The sequence below is a fragment of the Leptopilina heterotoma genome, unplaced genomic scaffold, assembly GCF_015476425.1.
Source record: "Leptopilina heterotoma isolate Lh14 unplaced genomic scaffold, ASM1547642v1 Lhet_114, whole genome shotgun sequence".
In the NCBI taxonomy this organism is placed as follows: Eukaryota; Metazoa; Arthropoda; class Insecta; order Hymenoptera; family Figitidae; genus Leptopilina; species Leptopilina heterotoma.
The window spans coordinates 99,589-122,209 of NW_025110833.1; the positions used below are offsets into that span (position 1 = coordinate 99,589).

Genomic DNA, 22,621 nt, shown 5'->3' on the forward strand with positions numbered 1-22,621 from the left:
GTGAAAAAAAAATAATTCCAATAATATGTGTATAAGAAAAGGTATAATAAATATAAGATTATTTAAAAATTATTATATAAAATAAGCGATAAAAAAAATAGTCTCAGAAAAATGCTACAATGCTATAATAATAAAACTGATATCATATCGACGTAAAAATTCATATCCATAAAAAAATTGCACACAATACCCAACATTGTATTAAACACATTAGAAAAAAAATATCTAGAAACTAATTTATTATTTTACCGAGTTTATTATAGTTTAAGGCTTTAGTAATTAAGAAAAAATGAAGTGAAAAAGTTCTAGTATTTAAGAAAAATGAAATGGAAAAAGTTTTAGTATTTAAGAAAAATGAAGTGAAGAAAAAGAAATTTAAATTCGATTTGTAAAAATAAACGACAGTTTCCTTTGTGAAAAAAGTCCAGAAAAAAAAAGTTTAAGGAACATTTCAAGTAAGTTACTACATTGCAGTATTGTATAGAATTAAAAAAAAAGTGATTGGTCCTGCTAGCTCAATTTGAATCGAATGTAGATTAGTGAGAAAATATAGTTGTACTTGTAAATGGCTAGATTCAGTAAAACGACGATTATAATGATCGAAATTGTATTACAATTATCGAACTATATTTACTAACGAAATATGGAAAATAAATTTCAAAAAAAAATCTTATTTCGAAAATAATTACAAACATTGACTTTTCAATAAAAATAAACAAAACAAAAGTAAATAGGGAAAGAAATTAAAAATTAACAAAAAAAAATTAACGAAAAAGAAATTAACAAAAAAAATTAACGAAAAAGAAATTAACAAGAAATTAAGAAAAAGATTAACAAAAGAAAAATTTTAAAAAGAGAAATTAGCAAAAAAGAAAGAAAGAAAATAAAAATAATAAAAGCTAAATTGAAAACCAAATTTGCAATTACAATGTTGACTAATCAGGAAAAAATTATCATCAATTATGAATTACCATTAATCATCAATTAATAAATATTGTCACTTTTTCAAAAAAAAGAAAAACAAGGCCTATTTTTCTAAAACCTGACACTAAACTCTCCAAAATCAATTGAAAGAGAAAAAAATCCGAAGACAATTTTTTGTGAAAATTCTGTTCAAATTAGATAGAAATAATATTAAAATAAATAAATTGTAGAGAGTACGAGAAATTTTATTTTCAATCACAAAAAAAAAATGCGTCACAAACTATTAATTTTTATCCAATAAGAAAATTTTTTTTTCGGCTAATATTTCGAAAAGTAAAATAATTCGAAAAATAGCAAAGATAATTTGAAAAATAGCTAAAATAATTCGAAAACTAGTTAAGATAAATTCAAAGAATAGTTAATTGATAAAATAATAATTTTCAAAGAAAAAATTTCCTTTAGATAGATAATTTTATATAAAAGAAGAATTTACATAAAAAAATCTATCTTATAAAAAAGAGGAAAATTTTCTTGTCTAGAATTTAAGCAAAATAAAAGCATCGTGTAAATTACTGTCTTTTGAAAGAAAGAAAAAGAAGAGAAGAAAAAAATGCAGGGATAAATGTAATTGACGTAACGACTATTAAAAACAGTATTGAACGATGCTCAATATTATTAAAATATTATTACAATAATTATAAAGACGTTGTTGTTTATAGAAAAATATATAAATATATTGTGAGAATAAGCTGAGAAAAATAAACAGAATGTGCTCAAAATTGGACAATTATATATAAATATAAATAAATATATATATAAGTATAGCTTCGCTATCTTAACGTGTTGACAAATAATGTATATCGTGTAACTAGTTCTTTTGTTTTCATAGAAAACCTACTTTAAGCTTTAAATAAGTGTATTTTTTATGTATTCCCGTCGAAAAAAGGAACAAATACAAAATGTTTGTCATACGAACGTAAATCTCACATTTTCATTAAACATTAAGTTTTCGTTTCTTCACAAATTATAGTATTTACCTTTCTTTCTGTTAATTTTTTTTTCGTAAACAAAAATATCATTTTTTTCACATTTTGAATTTACCTTTTTTTTATCGTGTCTTATCTAAGACAATTGTTTTTTTTTTGGTCGATTTAAAATTCCTTAAGTTTATATTCATTCTAGTTTCCTTCCTTTTGGAATTATCCTATATCCTCTCAGGACCAAAACAATATACTAAAAGCCATGAAGAAACAGCATAATGCAACATAAGGACTCTTTCGCTCCCCAATCCTGGCACACTTCCAGAAGATCCCCAGGAATCTAGCGACAATAGATAATTATTTAAAAAACGATTCTAGCAATGAAGAGAGAGAGAGGAAAATAATTGATTGTTGAGAAAAAGAATTTTTCTTTTGACTCTATTTTTTTAATTTTTACTAACCCAACTTTATTCCTATCCAGCAAACTAGGAACTATTGAACGGATATACGCACACGTGCAAATTAGAAGCAGAATAACTGTTAGAAGACTCTGGAAATTAAATAGGGCCGACTACCCCAAAAATAGAAAAAAAAGGATTAAAATTCAACCATATTTGCTTAGACAATTTTAGAGTGATTTCTTTTGTCGTAAAAGAAAAAGATTGAAGAAAAGAGAAATCGAAAAAAATATCTAAATAAATAATCCATAAATAATCTAAAATCTAAATCTATAAAAAAAAACGAAGGAAATAGAAATCGAAAAAATGTCTGAATCAATAATCTAAAGAAATTGCTAAAAAAATATCTAAAGAAATTGCTAAATAAATAAATAAACTAAATAAATAACTAAATAAATAACGAAAATAAAATAATCCAAATAAATAACAAAATGATTAACAAAACTATTTTTAATTCTTTCATGTTTCATAAATTATTAGCAGGTTATTCACGAAAGTTCATTTTGCGGAAAAATAAAACAATCTTGGTTTGACAATTAACACAGTTAATAACTTAGAAACCTCGATCGTCTTATTTTTCAGTAAATTGAAACAAAACAATCATTATTCGTAATTTAAAAATTCATAAAATAAATATTTTCTAGTTTTGAAACAAAATATTTGCTCCCTTTTGTTTTACATTCTGCCATGATAAATTTTCCTTTAAAAATGAAAATTAAAAAGAAAACCTATCAAATATGCCAATTCGAATATCAAATTTTGTTAAAAATCTAATTTTTACCACTTTTTACTTAAATGAGCACAAAAATACAGATTTTGTGCTGTTTATTTTCAACATTTGAGGTTATACGGTCAACGCAATAAATACTGCAAAAAACTTCAGTTCTTAATTGCTAAACACATTTTTTCGATTTAATTTTATCTCTTATAACGTGAATGAAATGAAAAAGAGAACAAATTTTATGTTAATTTAACAGAAAACAAAACATATTTATATTTCTATAGAGTTTTGAGGTTATGTTGACTTCAGTGACAACCAAAGTTTCAACGCATGAATAGAAAATTAACCTAATAAATATATAATTTTACGACTCACCATTGCAATCAGTCGGGTAATTACCAATTCTTAACTTATTTCTTCCTTTCTTTTCATTAATTCGTTGGAAAAAACTGATAAAAATACTTGATTCACATGCAAAAACGTTGACAACATTGACATTTACGTGTCACTCTGTCGGATGGTCGAAGAACTACAATCGAGATATTGAATTCGATTAATCGAATCGACTTCGGTTAGATTCGATATTCGCTCGATATTTCAACAATAACAAACACTTTAACCTCAATTGTTTGTATAATTATTAGATTATTACTATTATTGACGCATTAATAATGTTAAAATCTCTGAAAATTGTTAATGTTACGAAACAATTTAAAACAGTACTGAAAAGAATTATTCGACACAATTCCGTTGCGTCAACGACATTACAAAATGATTTCTCTAATTCACAGTGGAAAGATAAATCAAATCTTTATAAACAACTTTATTCTAAAATATTAACTTGTGGACCCATTAGTATTGCTGATTATATGAAGGAAGTATTAACAAATCCCATTGATGGTTATTATATGAAAAAAGATGTTTTTGGTCATAAGGGTGACTTCGTTACTTCACCAGAAATTAGTCAACTTTTCGGTGAGGTACGACTTATTTCAATTTTAATTATTTATTTATCAATTATTGTTTGTTTTATTAAAATTATTACTGTCTAACAATTATAATTTATTTTATTAAAATTATTCTGAGTTTTTCAATTCGGAAATTACAAAATTTAATGTTTTCAAGATTATAACAACAAAAGTTAATTAAACATAATTGTTTTGAATCAAACATTGTAATTCAATTTATAAAATTAAATTAACATTCAAGAATGTAAAAATTAATTTTAAATTAAAGAGCGAAAAATAATTTTTGTGATATTTTTAAAGCAAAAATTTCAAAATTTATTAATTACATAATTTAGCGTTAAAAAACAATTTTTTTTAATTATAAAAATAAACTTCTTGTTAAAAATATGTTATAATTTTTGTAACTTTAATAATTTGGGATTAAAAATAATTTTATTCTTGAGAATTTTATTAAAATGTTTGAAATTAATTAAATTGGTTGGAAAAATTTCATTTATATTTTTAGAAATAATTCAATTCTTACGAGGAATTTCTATAAAATTGCATTGAAAATAATTAAATTGTTAAAAGGAATTTTATCAAAATTTTTGAAAGTAATTAAATTCTTTTTAAAAATTTTATTGCAATTTTTTTTAAATGTTTACAAAGAATTTTATCCAAATTTTCGAAAATAATTGAGTTAAGATCATGTTATTCAGTGGTCACGTGCCCCATATACTTTACTATGGAAAAACTTCACTCTAAATAACATGACCTGAGAAGAATTTTTTTTCCAAAAATAATTGCTGATAATAATTGAAGAATAATTAAGAATAATTGAATTCTTTCGATAAATTTTATTATAATATTTGAAAATAATTGAATTTTCTCTGTATTTAAATTGTAATTAAAAAAAAAATTGAATTCCTGCAAAGAATTTCATTTCAATTTTTGAAAATAGAGTAGAGTTAATTAGTTAATTAGTTTACAAGTGAAATTTTTGAATTTTGAAACTAAAATTCTATATTAAAAAATTTAATTTGATATTTAAAAATAAAATTTTGTAATTTGAATAATAATAAAAAATATTAATTTCTTGTTAATTTAATATTTATTAACGAAAAGTGAAAATATTTTTAGATGATAGCTGTTTGGATATTACACGAGTGGAAAAAGATCAGTAACAAGAATTTTCAACTCGTAGAATTAGGACCTGGTAGAGGAACATTGTCTAATGATATTCTCAGGGTAAGAATAAATTTTTAAATTAAATGTTCATTATGAAAAAGAAACGAATTTTCAAATATAATATTCATAATTTTATATTTAGGGTAGAGTGGGGTAAAAAAGCCATGGTGTAAAAAAGCCATTTGAGTTTTATTTAAAAACTATTAAGCCGATTTATCAGCTGTTTAGAATATAAATACTATTAGGTAATACGCAACTTTTGAATCTAATTTGAATGTTGTACCTAGATTAATATTGTTTTTATTGTAATTTTAATTTTTTGTTGCTTTTTTGAAAACATTTTGGTGAACTTTTCAAACATATTACAGTCTGATTAAGTGAACGAATAATAAAAATAAATGTTTGTACATAAGGAGAAAAGTATTCCGAAAACGTATACAATGTTAATTTTTGGAAATTGAACTGAATTAACAATTTATTTTTGCTTTTTTTAATAACTGGTCTTGGGTGTAAAAAAGCCAGGGCAAAGAATCCATTGAATATTTTGTGAAATTCACTTGTTTTCTATTTAAACTAACCTTCTTATTTTACAAAATTTCTCGTGTTTATTTAATAAAATAAATTAAACACGACGAAAAAGTAGTTCAAAGTGCATTTAAAAAATAAACAATGAATAAACGGTTGCAACGAAATATGTTATCTGTGGTAAAACTTAAAGAGAACTTCTAAAAAAGGTACGAAAAATTGGCAGTGCAAATCGAAAACAGGTAAACTTAATATAATTTTCAATTTTGCTTGCTAAAAACTCTTTCATAATTATTAAAATATTTTTCAAATAAGACTATTTGTCATATAAATAAAGGGAAACTATAAAAATACCTAAATTGATAACGTGTTTTGCTAAAATCGTAGGGTGGCTTTTTCACCCCACCAGGTGGTGCAAAAAAGCCACTTGCAGTGCTTTCGTAAAACTCTTATAACTTAGTCCTTTCTTAAAAAAAAAAAATATTTCCGTCAAGAATTTTCAAGCTTAATAACTTAACTTTCAATAACAATTGGAAATTTGAGAAAAAAATTTTAAATACAGATTTTACAGCATCAAATGTAAAAATGTGGCTTTTTTACCCCACTCTACCCTATATATATAAAATGTATAAATTAAAATTTATTTATAATTTCATATTATATTAGTATCATCATAATTATTTTATTTCATTATTAACCATAAATTCCATTCATTTTCACAATAAAAGAAGAAAAATTTTAGGTTTTCAAACAACTGCAATGCGCCGATAAAGTATCATTACACTTGGTGGAAATAAGTCCCACACTTTCGGAAATTCAAGCGAAAAATTTATGCGCTTCCTATGAGGACATTAAACCCGTTGTGAATTCAAACGTTAAAAACGCAATCGGTCCCTATAGGCAAGGAATCACGAAGGATGGAATAAAAATCTTTTGGTATTATTCAGTCAACGATGTTCCACAAAATTTCAGTGTAATTATTGCGCACGAATTTTTCGACGCTCTACCAATTCATAAATTCCAGGTAATTTTTAAAAGTCTCTGAGAAAATCGTTTTCACTTTTTTTAAAAGAAAAAGTTTTTTTATTTTCCAAAATCCCATTTTTCAGAAATCAAATAAAGGATGGCATGAAGTACTAATCGACATTGATAAGAATTCATCTAGTCAGGAAAAATTTCGATACGTTCAAACAAAAGGACCGACATTAGCCAGTAAATTGTACCTGGAGGTGAATTATCAATTTTCCAAATAATATATTGAAAATAAAGAATTTAAAAAAAATGTATTTTACAGAAAAGTGAAACAAGATTACACGTGGAGATAAGTCCGCAAACAATGGTTCTAGTCGATACACTCGCAAATTTTCTAACTCAAAACGGTGGATTTGGATTAATAATTGATTATGGACACGATGGGGAGAAAACCGATACTTTTCGCTCCTTTCGCGAGCACAAACAACACGATCCACTTTTAAATCCCGGCACTGCGGATTTAACAGCCGACGTTGATTTTTCTCTGATAAGAAAAATAGCCACGAAAAATAATCGACTCGTCACATTTGGACCAATTAATCAAGAGGATTTTCTTAAACAATTGGGAATTGAAGTAAGATTGCAAAGTTTATTAAAAAATGCGACGGATAAGGAGAAAAAATTTATAATTGACGGTTATCGACAAATAACAGACGCTAATCAAATGGGTTCGGTATTTAAAGTATTCTCAGTGTTTCCAGCTGTATTAAAGCAACATTTAGAAAAATGGCCCGTTTCGGGTTTCATGATTTCGTAATAAAGGAAAATCATTTAATTTCAAAGGAAAAAAAAATGTCAAAAACGACATTTTCTTTTATTTTCAATTAACATTTTTCGTAAGTTTATATATTGTACGATATAACAAATTGTACGAACTTCTAAATTTTTTCCTATAATTTCTGACCGCCAGTGAAGTCGTATGGTTTCCACATTTGCGTAAATTCAATTACCTTTTTTGTTTGATCCTCGAAATTCTCCCGTCTTGGCTTTCGCCATAGACTGTAATCAACGTCCAACATTCCTCCGATTATTTCCTGCAAGAAAATTTTTAATTAAACTCATTTTATTTATTATTTTAAAATTCATCGGAAGAATTCAATTATTTTTATTTTATTTTTTATCTTTGCAAAAAATTCAAATATTTTCAATACAATTTTAAATAAAATTTCACGATCGGATTCAAGTATAATTTTTAAATTTTTAATTAAATTTTTCGAAAGAGTTCAATTATTTTTTTAAAATTTTGATCAATTTTTTGAAATAGTTCAATTATTTTCTAAAATTTTAATAAATTCTTCGAAACAATTCAATTATTTTCCAAAATTTTGATAAAATTCTTTGTATGAATTCAATTATTTTTATAAATAATAAATTTCTTCTCAGGAATTGAATTATTTTCAATTATAATTATTAAAGAAAATCTATTATATTCCAAAAACCACAAAAATTTCTTGTACAAATTCAATTATTAAAACCTTTCATAATAACTATTTCAAAAAATTTGATTATTTTCAATATTTTAATAAAATTCCTTGAACAAATTAAGTGATTTTAAAAAATTTCAAAAAAATTCTGAGAAAAATTTAATTATGTTCTAAAAAGTTTAATAAAATTCAACAAAAAAATGTTTAATTGTAATTATTAACAAACATGGTTAATTTAAAAACTTGAAAGAAATTCTTCATAAAATTCAATTAGTTTCAAAATTTTCAATTAAAATTATTAAAGAAACTATTATTTTCTAAAATTTTAATAAATGCTTCGAAACAATTCAGTTATTTTCAAAATTTTTTAAAAAATTTTTGGAATGAATTCAATTATTTTTATAAATAATAAATTTCTTCTCAGGAATTGAATTATTTTCAATACAGTTGTAATAACATTCAATAATTAAATTTTTAATTATTAATAGACAATTATTTTCAAATGTTTAAAAAAATTCTTTATTTAATTCAATTATTCTCAAAATTTTCAATTAAAATTATTAAAGAAACTATTATTTTAAAAAAATTCAAAGAAATTCTTCGCAAGAATTAAATTACTTTTATAAATATTAATAAAGTTCCTCCGATGAATTCAATAATTTTCAAATTTTTTGATAAAATTCTTTGCAAAAATCCAATGATTTTCAATATATTCATTATAAAATTGAAAACATTTAAAAAGAAAAATTATTTTAAAAAGTTAGAAAACCAAAAATTTATTAAAAATATATTTTCTTTTCCTACTTTACCTGAGCGAAATTCTTTGGAAATAACTTTTCATTTTCAATAACGTGAGCAAAGCCGGAATGATTTCCAAAATCGACTTCAAAATAGGGCAGACCTTTTGGAATTGCTCGTTGAATATCTTTTTCCTTAAGATCGACAATTTTTTTATTATTTGACCATTCTGATTCACATTCTAGTAGAGCTTTCTGTAACAAGATGAAAAAGAAATTAAAAATTTAAATCAAAGTCTACTTTTCAAAAAAGTTTTAATTTTACAAATATTTCATACCTTAAAATACATTGGTGCTAAATTTCCTTCGTCCAGTGATAAAGGAACGCAAATTACTTGCATATGGTGATAGGAATGGAAATTCATAGCGACTTCGAAAAATACGGGGATTTTTTTGTACACTTCAAACATTTTTGTTAAAGTCTTCTTAAAAAGCTGTAAGAAAAAGTTTTTAAATTTTAATATAGTATTCTAATTAGCAAGATACATATTAATTAATATAATTAATTTTTTTCTACAGTAATTGTAAATTAAAATTTTTTAATTATAATTAAAAACTTGAATTTCAACCTTTATTTCAGCGTAGACATCTTCGTCTAATTGTGTTTGACAGAGAACGTGATTCATGGGCGATATTAAACAATGTCCTGTTGTTAAGGAAGAATATGCTGGAAGACTTAAATAAACATGGGAGCCAACGGCAATAATCATGTGCTTCAATAATCTCTCTGAATCCAAACACCATAGACAATTTTCCAAACTCTTTGTCTTCTTCTTATGCTCCTTGATTGCCTGTGAACGTTCACGGGCATCCTGTTTGGCGTCTGAATTTTTGTAAGTAATATTCTGCTCAAAAAGTTCGTCCATATCGCCACTCTAAAAAAATATACTTATTAATTTAATTAATGAAACTTTTTCTCTATGAAATGTTCTCAAATACGTTTATAAATACGTTTTTTTTTTAAATTAATAAATTTGTGTGAAAATTCAAATACGTGGGAAAATTCACCTTTGATGCGAGTTTAACGAACATTTCGTCATCTTCTTTAGATGATTTCCCTCTTTCGCTCTGAAACTGAATTAAAAAAATTAATTCGCCATTGAAAAATAAGAAATGTTTATTACTATTTCGTAATTTTCATCTTTAATTTTAAATATTAGGTAAGATTAGAAATTACAAAAATAGAATAAACGTAAATATTTCGTTTACCATTTCGTTCAAGGAATATTTGTCATCGTCTGCAAAGTATCGAACTCTTTCTCCGCCCGTATGAGTTTGGACCATTTTCTTTCTTTTCCGATCTTTACTCGAGTTTGAAGAATCTGCTCTTGGCTCCAAAGGTCGAGTTATACCTGAAATTAAACATTTAAGATTATTTAAAATTTGTTTATCAATTTTACACTCAAATTCGTTATTTGAAATTAGAACACAAAGTTTAAAAGAAGAAAAAAGTATAACAATAAATAAAAACAATAAAATAGGAAATAAAGTGTTTGACAATAAATAAAAAGGTAATGATAATAAATAAATAAAATAATAAACAAAATGAAAGGAAAATAATATAATAAAAATATTTCAAAACCTTTAGCATCAGTTCGGGTTAAAATAACAGTTTCTTCCTTGACTCTACTCGATTCTAATTTACGCATTTCTCTTGCTTTCTGTAATTTTAGTTTCAGTTCAGCAGCCAATTCCTAGAAAACGAAGAAAATAATTATTGAATTGAACAAATTAATAAATGTTAAATCAGGGTTGCCACGCTTTGCTCATCTATTTATGAAAATTGTAAACGCAAATCTTGTAAAATTTAAGTGATGTTGAAAAACTTAAGTAAAATTAGATTTGAAGAATAAGCACAATAACTTTAGAAAGCAATAATTTTCCAGTATTCCGATCAAAATTCCCCGACTTTTTCAGGTTTTCCTGGTTTCCAGGTTGCGTGGCAACCCTGTAAATTCTAAAAATGTAAAACTTTGAACAAACATAAATTAATTTTCAAACTCACATCATTGCCCATAATTTCGGCTTTTACAATTTTGGCGCCCAATTTATTCAATTCTTCCTCAGTAAGAATATTATCATCGTCATTAATTGTGTTATTTTCCAAATTAGACTCCCTACTCGACGAGACTGAAAATTTGTCATAATTTTCAATTTCTTTGTAACTCGATTCAGATCTTTCTTTCAACAATTTTTCCCGTACTTCTGGTTTTTGCCATTTTTTCGGCCCACTCGATTCGCGTCTGGAAGACGATACGGAATAATTGTCATCGCCTTTTGGTTTCTTAAATGCCGGCCTTTCTTTCCTCTCAAAATCCCGATCACTTGAATCGTGTCTTTTGTAATGATAATCCCGAGAATCGGAATATTTTCCAAATCTCCGATGTTCGTGATGACTTCTTGATTCTCTTGAATGATTCCTTTCAGCTTCATTTATCAGGGACAAAATATTTTCTAAAGACTGAAATAAATTCGTAGAAAGATTAGTAAAATAAAGAGACGGAATAAAAAAATTTTAAAAATAAAATGGAAAAAATGTAAATAAACAAAATAGTAAAAAAAACAAATAAAATAAAAAATGTAAATACAGAAGGTAAAAAAATTTCAATATTATAACTGAAATAAATAATTTTCCATTTCTAAAATATTGCAAGGAGAAATAAATATTTACCCCCCATCTTTCCGCTGCAACTTGTTCGAGAGGAATTCCCTTTTCATCGGCCATTTCTTTCGCTCTTTGAAGACTTTTTTTTAGCCAATTAATATCCATTGTTTGATTTATTTTACTATCTTGTTCTTCGGGTAAACCAGTGCCACCGTCCTTCCAATATGGATTTAATTCCCTTCCACTTTGACCCGGTCTATCGAGAATATATTTTTCCTCCTCACTTTTCTTTGATTTGCCCTTGTCTCTTCTTTTTTCGTCGGAAATTGTTGGAAATATTCCTGGAAGACTCATCCATTCTTCTCTCTCCAATGGCTTTTTAAATGAATTTTCCTCACTTTTAGAGTCATTTGATTCGATTAATTTTTTTACACATTGCTCCTCGTCACTGTCACTGGAACTCTTAATTGGAACTTTTTGATTTAATTACATTAACAATTATACAATCCTTCCTCTATAAGGAAGTTATACAATTACAAAACAAATTATATTAATATTATTAAAATAGAAATATAATTAAAACAGAAATTAAAATTATCCATATTTTTACCTCATCAGAACTTGATTTTCGATGTTTCTTTTTTTTCTTCTTGGATTTTTTCTCTCGTTTCTCCTTTTTTCGTTTCTTCTTTAATTTTGATTTTGATTTTTCACTTATTGACGACGATCGAAATTTTTCAATTTTTTTCTCAGTGTCATTTGAATTGAGAAAACTTAATTTATCCTGAAATTTTATTATTTAGAATTGAATGAATGAATTTTATAATTGAATAAATAGGTACACAGTGAATATAAATATAAATTAATATAATAAAAAGTGGGAATTGGATATGTAAAAACCCAAAAAGAGTTTACATAAAGAATAAGTAAATTATAAATAAATAAATTAATAAGTAAATATAATAAGAAATATAAATTATTGTTTGTATTTATTGAATTGCTGTGACGAGAGCGAGAGTTCCGAAAAGTTAGGTTATGTAACAATTTCTAATTTAATTATACAAAAAACTTAGTTTTTCTATAATTATAAAACATCATTCATGATAAATAAAATCGTTACATACAGTATTTAATTATTAGAATTTGTAAAATAGTAATTTTTGGAGCAATAATTCTTGGTGTCGTGATATTTTTCAAAGAATTAAATATATACCTACCATATTATCTATCCAGTAAAAATTCAATTGTTCGTTATTCTTTAAATAGAATTTGCACTGTTTTTACATCTTTGATAAGTTACTTTTTTCTTTTTTTATTGTTCTCTTTATTAGAAAACAAATCTTAATTTGCGATTTAACGATTTTTGTTTACGTTAAGTAAATTCACAGAAAAAGTAATTTTACAGAAAGAAAACTCACTCAAGATTTAGGAACCAAGAGTAGTCATTTGAATAGAAGGGAATAAGTACAATTAAGTTGCTGAATAAATACAGTAGACGTCTCTGCAAAGTCGAAGACAGCTTCATCTTTTCTCATCGCCATTTTTTATTGAGGTAACTTTTTTAATGTTTTATTTCAACAAATAATTGAATTAATTTAATCAAATTGATCAAATTTAATTAAATTAGAAATTGTTACATAACCTAACTTTTCGAAACTCTCGCTCTCATCACAGCAATTAATTAAATTAATTAAATTAATTTAATTAATTAATTATCTGAATTAAATTTAATTATTAAATTTGTTATCAATTTAATTACTTATCAAAATTAGTAGTTATTTAATAATGAAATGATAGGATAGTAATTATTAGGAATTAAAAATAAAAATATAATCAGTAAAAACTTTTAGGCATATTTCATTTATTGTATACAGCATTTTTAATTTTTATTCTTTCAAAAATTGTAATAGAAAATTAGTGAAAATAATTTTTCATAATTTAAAATTTGAGATAAGAAGTAAATCCCATATTGTAAACAAGATAACGATGACCCTTGGTATTGTTCACAGTAATTGTTTTGGCTCCATCCTTGTCTATATTTTTGAGGCAATAAAAGTATGAAAGTCAAATTGGGCATTTTCCCCTTCTCTTCTTCCCAACGTGAATGAGTTTCCCTTCTCTACCTGTGTGATTTTGTTGAACCGTCGCAGTTTTCTTCGATCTGCTTTGTTGAGGTAAGCAATATTAAATTATAGATTTATTTCACTAATAAAATAAATTTTAATACATATTTCCAATTGTTTAAATTAACTGTACCAAATAAATAAAATCAAATTTTCTTAATTTTCTAGGAGATCCAAGAAATTTTCCAAACTGCAATCCATATTCGAAGAGTAGACTTCATGTTGAATTTTACGGTCATCCTTGATAAATAATTAGTAAGTACCAAAAAATATATTGTTATTTAAATTATTTTTTTCTCTCAATTTAAAATTCATAATATTTTTTAATTAATAACATCAGTTAATAAATTTATTAAGGAAAATAAAGAAATTAAATAATAAATAAAATTTTAAAAAAATAAATAAAAGCTAAGAATAAAACTTTTAATTTAAGAACATTTTTTCTAAGTGTGAATCTAGTAAAACTGATATTAATTTTCCTAAAAAATTTTTTTGGAAAGCTACTAAAATGTTTTCTCAATAAAAAATGGAACCACTTTTCATAGAACCATTAAAAAATATAGAAATAAATTCTAAGAATTTATATATTTTTTTCAAAAACATAAATATTTTTTCATTCTTTTTCCAGCAGTCATCGTACAGAGCCGCTCGAAAACTTGGAACACATCGTTTTTGTTTATCTTGTATTTTTAAAGAATATTCCTTATAAAATGCTAAAAAAAATTGTTAAAATTAAAATGTTTCACATTTCAACATAAAATTGTATTGCAAAATGTAACATAAAATTTGTATTGTCAATTATCTAGATAGGAATTTCAAAACAAAAAATGCAATTATTTTAGATAGGAAATAGAAAATTAAGGAAAAATTTTTAAGTAGGATAAAGTAATTTAAGTTCAAAGAAGATTCAAGATTCAGCAACAACTTCATCATCAAATTCATTCACCGAGGATATGGGGTGAGTCAAAAAATGAAAATGCATTTTATTTTCTTTTCTTCAAACCTATATCCAGACAAGTTCTAATTAACAAAAAAATTGAATTTTTAAAATAATTGTTTACATCAAAAGTAAAATTAATTTAGAAAATAATAAGTAAAACAATACTTTTCATTCATTAAAAAAGAAAAAATTTATCAATTAAAGAAACTTTACATCATATGCATGTAAAATAATATTTAGGCAAAAAATTCAAAACCATTTCAAAGTTAAATATAATACAATAAATTTGTTTAAGGCCAGGTTCCTCTGAAAAACGTGATTTTTTTCAATACATTTTATTTATAATACAAAAAATGTTAAGTAATAAATTTTTTTACATATGATAGTAAATACATGAAATTACTTAAAAAAATTTTTTTTTTTTCAAAATGGCGGTCTTGAAAATAATCTACTTCGTAGATGGATGACACTCTCATTTCAAAACTATTGCACTTATCGATATGAACCAAACGGCATTTTACTCTTTAGACGTCTGGCTATGGCTTCAAACAGAATTAAAAATTTTCAATAAAAAAGAACAAAATGGCTGACTTTTGAATTTTTTCAACCTTTTTTTTCACTTTTAATTGTTTATAACTTTTTTAAATAATAATGAATATTTCTGGTTCTGCTTGAGGCCATAGCCAGACATCTAACGAGTAAAATGCCGTTTGGTTCATATCAATCAGTGCAATAGTTTTGAAATGAGAGTGTCATCCATCTACGAAGTAGATTAACTTTCAGAAGCCATTTTCAAGACCGCCATTTTGAAAAAAAAAAAAATTTTTTTAAAGTAATTTCATGTATGTACTATCACATGTAAAAAAATTTATTACTTAACATTTTTTGTATTATAAATAAAATGTATTGAAAAAATCACGTTTTTCAGAGTAACCTAGCCTTAAATTAAACATATTTTCTGACATTAATATAATAAGATGTAATTCTTTATGAACCAAATATATCGATTATAATTCTTTCTACTAAGGAACATATATTAAGTTTGAAATTAATGTCAACTGCTGTACATATTATAATTTATAGCTATTGGTTATAATTTTTCCCTTACTCAGGGACAGGTACTAAGTTTGGAAAAAAATATTAGACATTTTTTATGGCAGTAGATTTGCTTTAAATTAGACTTATTAATAAAATTAAATTTTTTTAAAAAATTAATGTCAACTGCTGTACATATTATAATCAATAGCTTTTGGTTATAATTTCTCTCTTACTCCAAGACAAGTTCTGAGTTTAAAAAAAAATATTAGACATTTTATGTAGCCGCCGATTTGCATTAAATTAGACTTTTTAGTAAAATTCAAATTTTTTAAAAAAATAATGTCAACTGCTGTACATCTTATAATCAATAGCTATTGTTTATAATTTATCTCTTACTCAGGGACAAGTACTGAGTTTGGTAAAAAGTACTAGACACTTTTGATGGCTGTAGATTTGCTAAAATTAGACTTTTTAGTAAAATTAAATTTTTTGAAAAATTAATGTCACCTGCTGTACATAATCAGTAGCAATTGTTTATAATTTTTCCCTTATTCAGGTACAAGTGCTGAGTTTAGAAAAAAATATTAGACATTTTTTATGGTTGTAGATTTTCTTTAAATTCGACTTTTTAGTAAAATTAAAATTTTTTAAAAAATTAATGTCAACTGCTGTAGATATTACAATCAATAGCTATTGTTTATAATTTTTCCATTATTCAGGTACAAGTGCTGAGTTTAGGAAAAAATATTAGACATTTTTTATGGCTATAGATTTGTTTTAAATTAGACTTTTTAGTAAAATAAAATTTTTTTTAAAAATTAATGTCAACTGCTGTACATATTACAATCAATAGCTATTGTTTATAATTTTTCCCTTATTCAGGTACAAGTGCTGAGTTTAGAAAAAAATATTAGACATTTCTTATGGCTGTAGATTTGCTTTAAATTAAAGTTTTTTATAAAATGTCCATTTTTGAAAAATTAATGTCAACTGCTGTAGATATTACAATCAATAGCTATTGTTTATAATTTTTCCATTATTCAGGTACAAGTGCTGAGTTTAGCAAAAAATATTAGACATTTTTTATGGCTATAGATTTGTTTTAAATTAGACTTTTTAGTAAAATAAAATTTTTTTTAAAAATTAATGTCAACTGCTGTACATATTACAATCAATAGCTATTGTTTATAATTTTTCCCTTATTCAGGTACAAGTGCTGAGTTTAGAAAAAACTATTAGACATTTCTTATGGCTGTAGATTTGCTTTAAATTAAAGTTTTTTATAAAATGTCCATTTTTGAAAAATTAATGTCAACTGCTGTACATATTACAATCAATAGCTATTGTTTATAATTTTTTCCTTATTCAGGTACAATTGCTGAATTTGGAAAAAAATATTTAACATTTTTGATAGCTTTAGTTTTGCTTTAAATTAAACTTTTTCATAAAATGTCCATTTTTAAAAAATAATGTCAACTGCTGTACATATTATAATGAATAGCTATTGTTTATAATTTTTCCTTACTCAGGGACAAGTACTGAGTATGGAAAAAAATATTTAACATATATGATAGCTTTAGTTTTGCTTTAAATTACATTTTTTAGTAAAATTAAAATTTTTTGAAAAATTAATGTCAACTGATGTGCATATTATAAACAATAGCTATTAGTTATAATTTTTCCCTTACTCAGGGACAAGTTCTGAGTTTGGAAAAAAATATTAGACATTTTCTATGGCTGTAGATTTGCTTTAAATTCGACTTTTAAGTAAAATTAAAATTTTTTGAAAAATCTATATCAACTGCTGTACATAAAACAATCAATAGCTATTGTTTATAATTTTTCCCTTATTCAGGTACAAGTGCGGAGTTTAGAAAAAAATTAAAGACATTTTTTATGGTTGTAGATTTTCTTTAAATTTGACTTTTTAGTAAAATTAAAATTTTTTAAAAAATTAATGTCAACTGCTGTACATACTATAAGCAAAAGCTAAATGTTATAATTTTTCCCTTACTCATGTACAAGTGCTGAGTTTAGAAAAAAATATTAGACATTTTTTATGGCTGTAGATTTGTTTTAAATTAGACTTTTTAGTAATATTAAAATGTTTTTAGAAATTAATGTCAACTGCTGTACATATTATAATCAGTAGCTATTGGTTATAATTTTTCACTTTCTCAGAGACAAGTACTAAGTTTGGAAAAAAGTACTAGACATTTTTTTATGTCTGTAGATTTGCTATAAATTAGACTTTTTAGTAAGATTAAAATTTTTTTAGAAGTAAATGTCAACTGCTGTACATATTACAATCAATACCTATTGTTTATATTTTTTCCCTTACTCATAAACAAGTGCTAAGTTTAGAAAAAAATATTGGTCATTTTTTATGGTTGTAGATTTTCTTTAAATTCGACTTTTTAGTAAAATTTAAATTTTTTTAGAACTTAATGTCAACTGCTGTACATATCATAGGCAAAAGCTAATTGTTATAATTTTTCACTTACTCAAGTACAAATGCTGAGTTTAGAAAAAAATATTAGACATTTTTTATGGCTGTAGATTTTCTTTAAATTCGACTTTTTAGTAAAATTTAAATTTCTAAAAAAATTAATGTCAACTGCTATACATATTATAAGCAAAAGCTAAAATAATTTTTCCCTTACTCATGTACAAGTGCGGAGTTTAGAAAGAAATATTAGACATTTTTTATGGCTGTAGATTTGTTTTAAATTAGATTTTTTAGTAATATTAAAATTTTTTTACAAATTAATGTCAACTGCTGTACATATTATAATCAATAGCTATTGTTTATATTTTTTCCCTTTTTCAGGGACAAGTACTGAGTTTTGAAAAAAGTACTAGACATTTTTTATGGCTGTAGATTTGCTATAAATTAGTCTTTTTAGTAAGATTAAAATTTTTTCAAACATTAATGTCAACTGTTGTATATATTATAATTAATAGCTGTTAATTGAAATTTTCTGCTTACTCCGGGACAAGTACTGAGTTTAGAAAAAAATATTAGACATTTTTTATGGCTGTAGATTTTCTCTAAATTCAACTTTTTAGTAAAATTACAATTTTTTTACAAATTAATGTCAACTGGTGTACATATTACAATCAATAGCTATTGTTTATAATTTTTCCCTTACTCAGGGACAAGTTCTGAGTTTGTAAAAAAATATTAGACATTTCTAATGGCTGTAGATTTGCTTTAAATTACATTTTTTTGTAAAACTAAATTTTTTTTTAAAATTATTGTCAACTGCTGTACATATTATAATTAATAGCTGTTAATTAAAATCTTTGACAAGTACTGAGTTTGGAAAAAATTTAAGACACTTTTGATGGCTGTAGATTTGCTTTAAATTACATTTTTTAGTAAAATTAAAATTTTTTGAAAAATTAATGTCAACTGCTGTACATATTATAATCAAAAGCTATTAGTTATAATTTTTCCCTTACTCAGGGACAAGTTCTGAGTTTGGAAAAAAATATTAGACATATTTAATGGCTGTAGATTTGCTTTAAATTACATTTTTTAGTAAAACTAAAATTTCTTTAAAAATTACTGTCAACTGCTGTACATATTATAAGCAAAAGCTAATTGTTATAATTTTTCCCTTACTCATGTACAAGTGCTAAGTTTAGAAAAAAATATTAGACATTTCTTATGGCTGTAGATTTGCTTTAAATTAAAGTTTTTTATGAAATGTCCATTTTTGAAAAATTAATGTCAACTGCTGTACATATTACAATCAGTAGCTATTGTTTATAATTTTTCCCTTATTCAGGTACAAGTGCTGAGTTTAGAAAAGAATATTAGACATTTTTGATGTCTGTAGATTTGTTTTAAATTAGACTTTTTAGTAATATTAAAATTTTTTTAGAAACTAATGTCAACTGCTGTACATATTACAATCAATAGCTATTGTTTATAATTTTTTCCTTATTAAGGTACAAGTGCGGAGGTTAGAAAATAATATTAGACATTTTTTATTGTTGTAGATTTACTTTAAATTCGACTTTTTAGTAAAATTAAAATTTTTTTAAAAATTACAGTCAACTGCTGAACATATTATAAGCAAAAGCTAATTGTTATAATTTTTCCCTTACTCATGTACAAGTGCTAAGTTTAGAAAAAAATATTAGACATTTCTTATGGCTGTAGATTTGCTTTAAATTAAAGTTTTTTATAAAATGTCCACTTTAAAAAAATTAATGTCAACTGCTGTACATATTATAAGCAAAAGCTAAATGTTATAATTTTTCCCTTACTCATGTACAAGTGCTGAGTTTAGCAAAAAATATTAGACATTTTTTATGGCTATAGATTTGTTTTAAATTAGACTTTTTAGTAAAATTAAAATTTTTTTAAAAATTAATGTCAACTGCTGTACATATTACAATCAGTAGCTATTGTTTATAATTTTTCCCTTATTCAGGTACAAGTGCTGAGTTTAGAAAAAAATATTAGACATTTTTTATTGTTGTAAATTTTCTTTAAATTCGACTTTTTAGTAAAATTAAAATTTTTAAAAAAATTAATGTCAACTGCTGTACATATTATAAGCAAAAGCTAAATGTTATAATTTTTCCATTACTCATGTACAAGTGCTGAGTTTAGAAAGAAATATTAGACATTTTTTATGGCTGTAGATTTGTTTTAAATTAGACTTTTTAGTAAAATTAAAATTTTTTTAGAAATTAATGTCAACTGCTGTACATATTATAATCAGTAGCTATTGGTTATAATTTCTCTCTTTCTCAGGGACAAGTACTGAGTTTGGTAAAAAGTACTAGACACTTTTGATGGCTGTAGATTTGCTAAAATTAGACTTTTTAGTAAAATTAAATTTTTTGAAAAATTAATGTCAACTGCTGTACATATTATAAGCAAAAGCTAAATGTTATAATTTTTCCCTTACTCATGTACAAGTGCTGAGTTTAGCAAAAAATATTAGACATTTTTTATGGCTATAGATTTGTTTTAAATTAGACTTTTTAGTAAAACTAAAATTTTTTTAAAAATTAATGTCAACTGCTGTACATATTACAATCAATAGCTATTGTTTATAATTTTTTCCTTATTCAGGTACAATTGCTGAGTTTAGAAAAAAATATTAGACATTTTTGATGGCTATAGATTTGTTTTAAATTAGACTTTTTAGTAAAATTAAAATTTTTTTAAAAATGAATGTCAACTGCTGTACATATTACAATCAATAGCTATTGTTTATAATTTTTCCCTTATTCAGGTACAAGTGCTGAGTTTAGAAAATAATATTAGACATTTTTTATTGTTGTAGATTTTCTTTAAATTCGACTTTTTAGTAAAATTAAAATTTTTTTAAAAATTACTGTCAACTGCTGAACATATTATAAGCAAAAGCTAATTGTTATAATTTTTCCCTTACTCATGTACAAGTGCTAAGTTTAGAAAAAAATATTAGACATTTCTTATGGCTGTAGATTTGCTTTAAATTAAAGTTTTTTATAAAATGTCCACTTTTGAAAAATTAATGTCAACTGCTGTACATATTACAATCAGTAGCTATTGTTTATAATTTTTCCCTTATTCAGGTACAAGTGCTGAGTTTAGAAAAAAATATTAGACATTTTTTATGGTTGTAGATTTTCTTTAAATTCGACTTTTTAGTAAAATTAAAATTTTTAAAAAAATTAATGTCAACTGCTGTACATATTATAAGCAAAAGCTAAATGTTATAATTTTTCCATTACTCATGTACAAGTGCTGAGTTAAGAAAGAAATATTAGACAATTTTTATGGCTGTAGATTTGTTTTAAATTAGACTTTTTAGTAATATTAAAATTTTTTTAGAAATTAATTTCAACTGCTGTATATATTATAATCAGTAGCTATTAGTTATAATTTTTCTCTTTCTCAAGGACAAGTACTGAGTTTGGTAAAAAGTACTAGACACTTTTTATGGTTGTAGATTTTCTTTAAATTAGACTTTTTAGTAAAATTAAAATTTTTTAAAAAATTAATGTCAACTGCTGTACATATTATAAGCAAACGCTAATTGTTATAATTTTTCCCTTACTCATGTACAAGTGCTAAGTTTAGAAAAAAATATTAGACATTTCTTATGGCTGTAGATTTGCTTTAAATTAATGTTTTTTATAAAATTTTCAATTTTTGAAAAATTAATGTCAACTGCTGTACATATTACAATCAGTAGCTATTGTTTATAATTTTTCCCTTATTCAGCTACAAGTGCTGAGTTTAGAAAAAGATATTAGACATTTTTTATGGTTGTAGATTTTCTTTAAATTCGACTTTTTAGTAAAATTAAAATTTTTAAAAAAATTAATGTCAACTGCTGTACATATTATAAGCAAAAGCTAAATGTTATAATTTTTCCATTACTCATGTACAAGTGCTGAGTTTAGAAAGAAATATTAGACATTTTTTATGGCTGTAGATTTGTTTTAAATTAGACTTTTTAGTAATATTAAAATTTTTTTAGAAATTAATGTCAACTGCTGTACATATTATAATCAGTAGCTATTGGTTATAATTCCTCTCTTTCTCAGGGACAAGTACTGAGTTTGGTAAAAAGTACTAGACACTTTTGATGGCTGTAGATTTGCTAAAATTAGACTTTTTAGTAAAATTAAATTTTTTGAAAAATTAATGTCAACTGCTGTACATATTATAAGCAAAAGCTAAATGTTATAATTTTTCCCTTACTCATGTACAAGTGCTGAGTTTAGCAAAAAATATTAGACATTTTTTATGGCTATAGATTTGTTTTAAATTAGACTTTTTAGTAAAACTAAAATTTTTTTAAAAATTAATGTCAACTGCTGTACATATTACAATCAATAGCTATTGTTTTATATTTTTTCCTTATTCAGGTACAATTGCTGAGTTTAGAAAAAAATATTAGAC

At 24.3% G+C, this 22,621-nt stretch overlaps 3 protein-coding genes across 3 annotated transcripts; 1 reads left to right on the top strand and 2 right to left on the bottom strand.

Annotated features, from left to right (window-relative positions):
* Positions 1-1,633: 1,633 nt before the first annotated feature.
* Positions 1,634-3,609, bottom strand: LOC122506939 (protein kish-A). Its single transcript, XM_043619389.1, has 3 exons — positions 3,459-3,609; positions 2,366-2,475; positions 1,634-2,244 (listed from the first exon to the last, which is right to left on the bottom strand). The coding sequence occupies exons 1-3, from the start codon at positions 3,459-3,461 to the stop codon at positions 2,139-2,141; spliced, it is 219 nt and encodes a 72-aa protein (XP_043475324.1). The 5' UTR covers positions 3,462-3,609; the 3' UTR covers positions 1,634-2,138.
* A 41-nt stretch (positions 3,610-3,650) lies between these two features.
* LOC122506935 (protein arginine methyltransferase NDUFAF7 homolog, mitochondrial) lies at positions 3,651-7,552 on the top strand. Its single transcript, XM_043619376.1, has 5 exons — positions 3,651-4,063; positions 5,171-5,278; positions 6,486-6,767; positions 6,853-6,972; positions 7,038-7,552. The coding sequence occupies exons 1-5, from the start codon at positions 3,755-3,757 to the stop codon at positions 7,530-7,532; spliced, it is 1,314 nt and encodes a 437-aa protein (XP_043475311.1). The 5' UTR covers positions 3,651-3,754; the 3' UTR covers positions 7,533-7,552.
* LOC122506928 (CWF19-like protein 2) lies at positions 7,551-12,993 on the bottom strand. The gene is made up of 11 exons (XM_043619363.1): positions 12,819-12,993; positions 12,212-12,385; positions 11,668-12,063; positions 11,002-11,457; positions 10,579-10,690; positions 10,206-10,348; positions 10,005-10,070; positions 9,566-9,871; positions 9,275-9,430; positions 9,009-9,191; positions 7,551-7,809 (listed from the first exon to the last, which is right to left on the bottom strand). The coding sequence occupies exons 1-11, from the start codon at positions 12,819-12,821 to the stop codon at positions 7,666-7,668; spliced, it is 2,139 nt and encodes a 712-aa protein (XP_043475298.1). The 5' UTR covers positions 12,822-12,993; the 3' UTR covers positions 7,551-7,665.
* Positions 12,994-22,621: the final 9,628 nt, after the last annotated feature.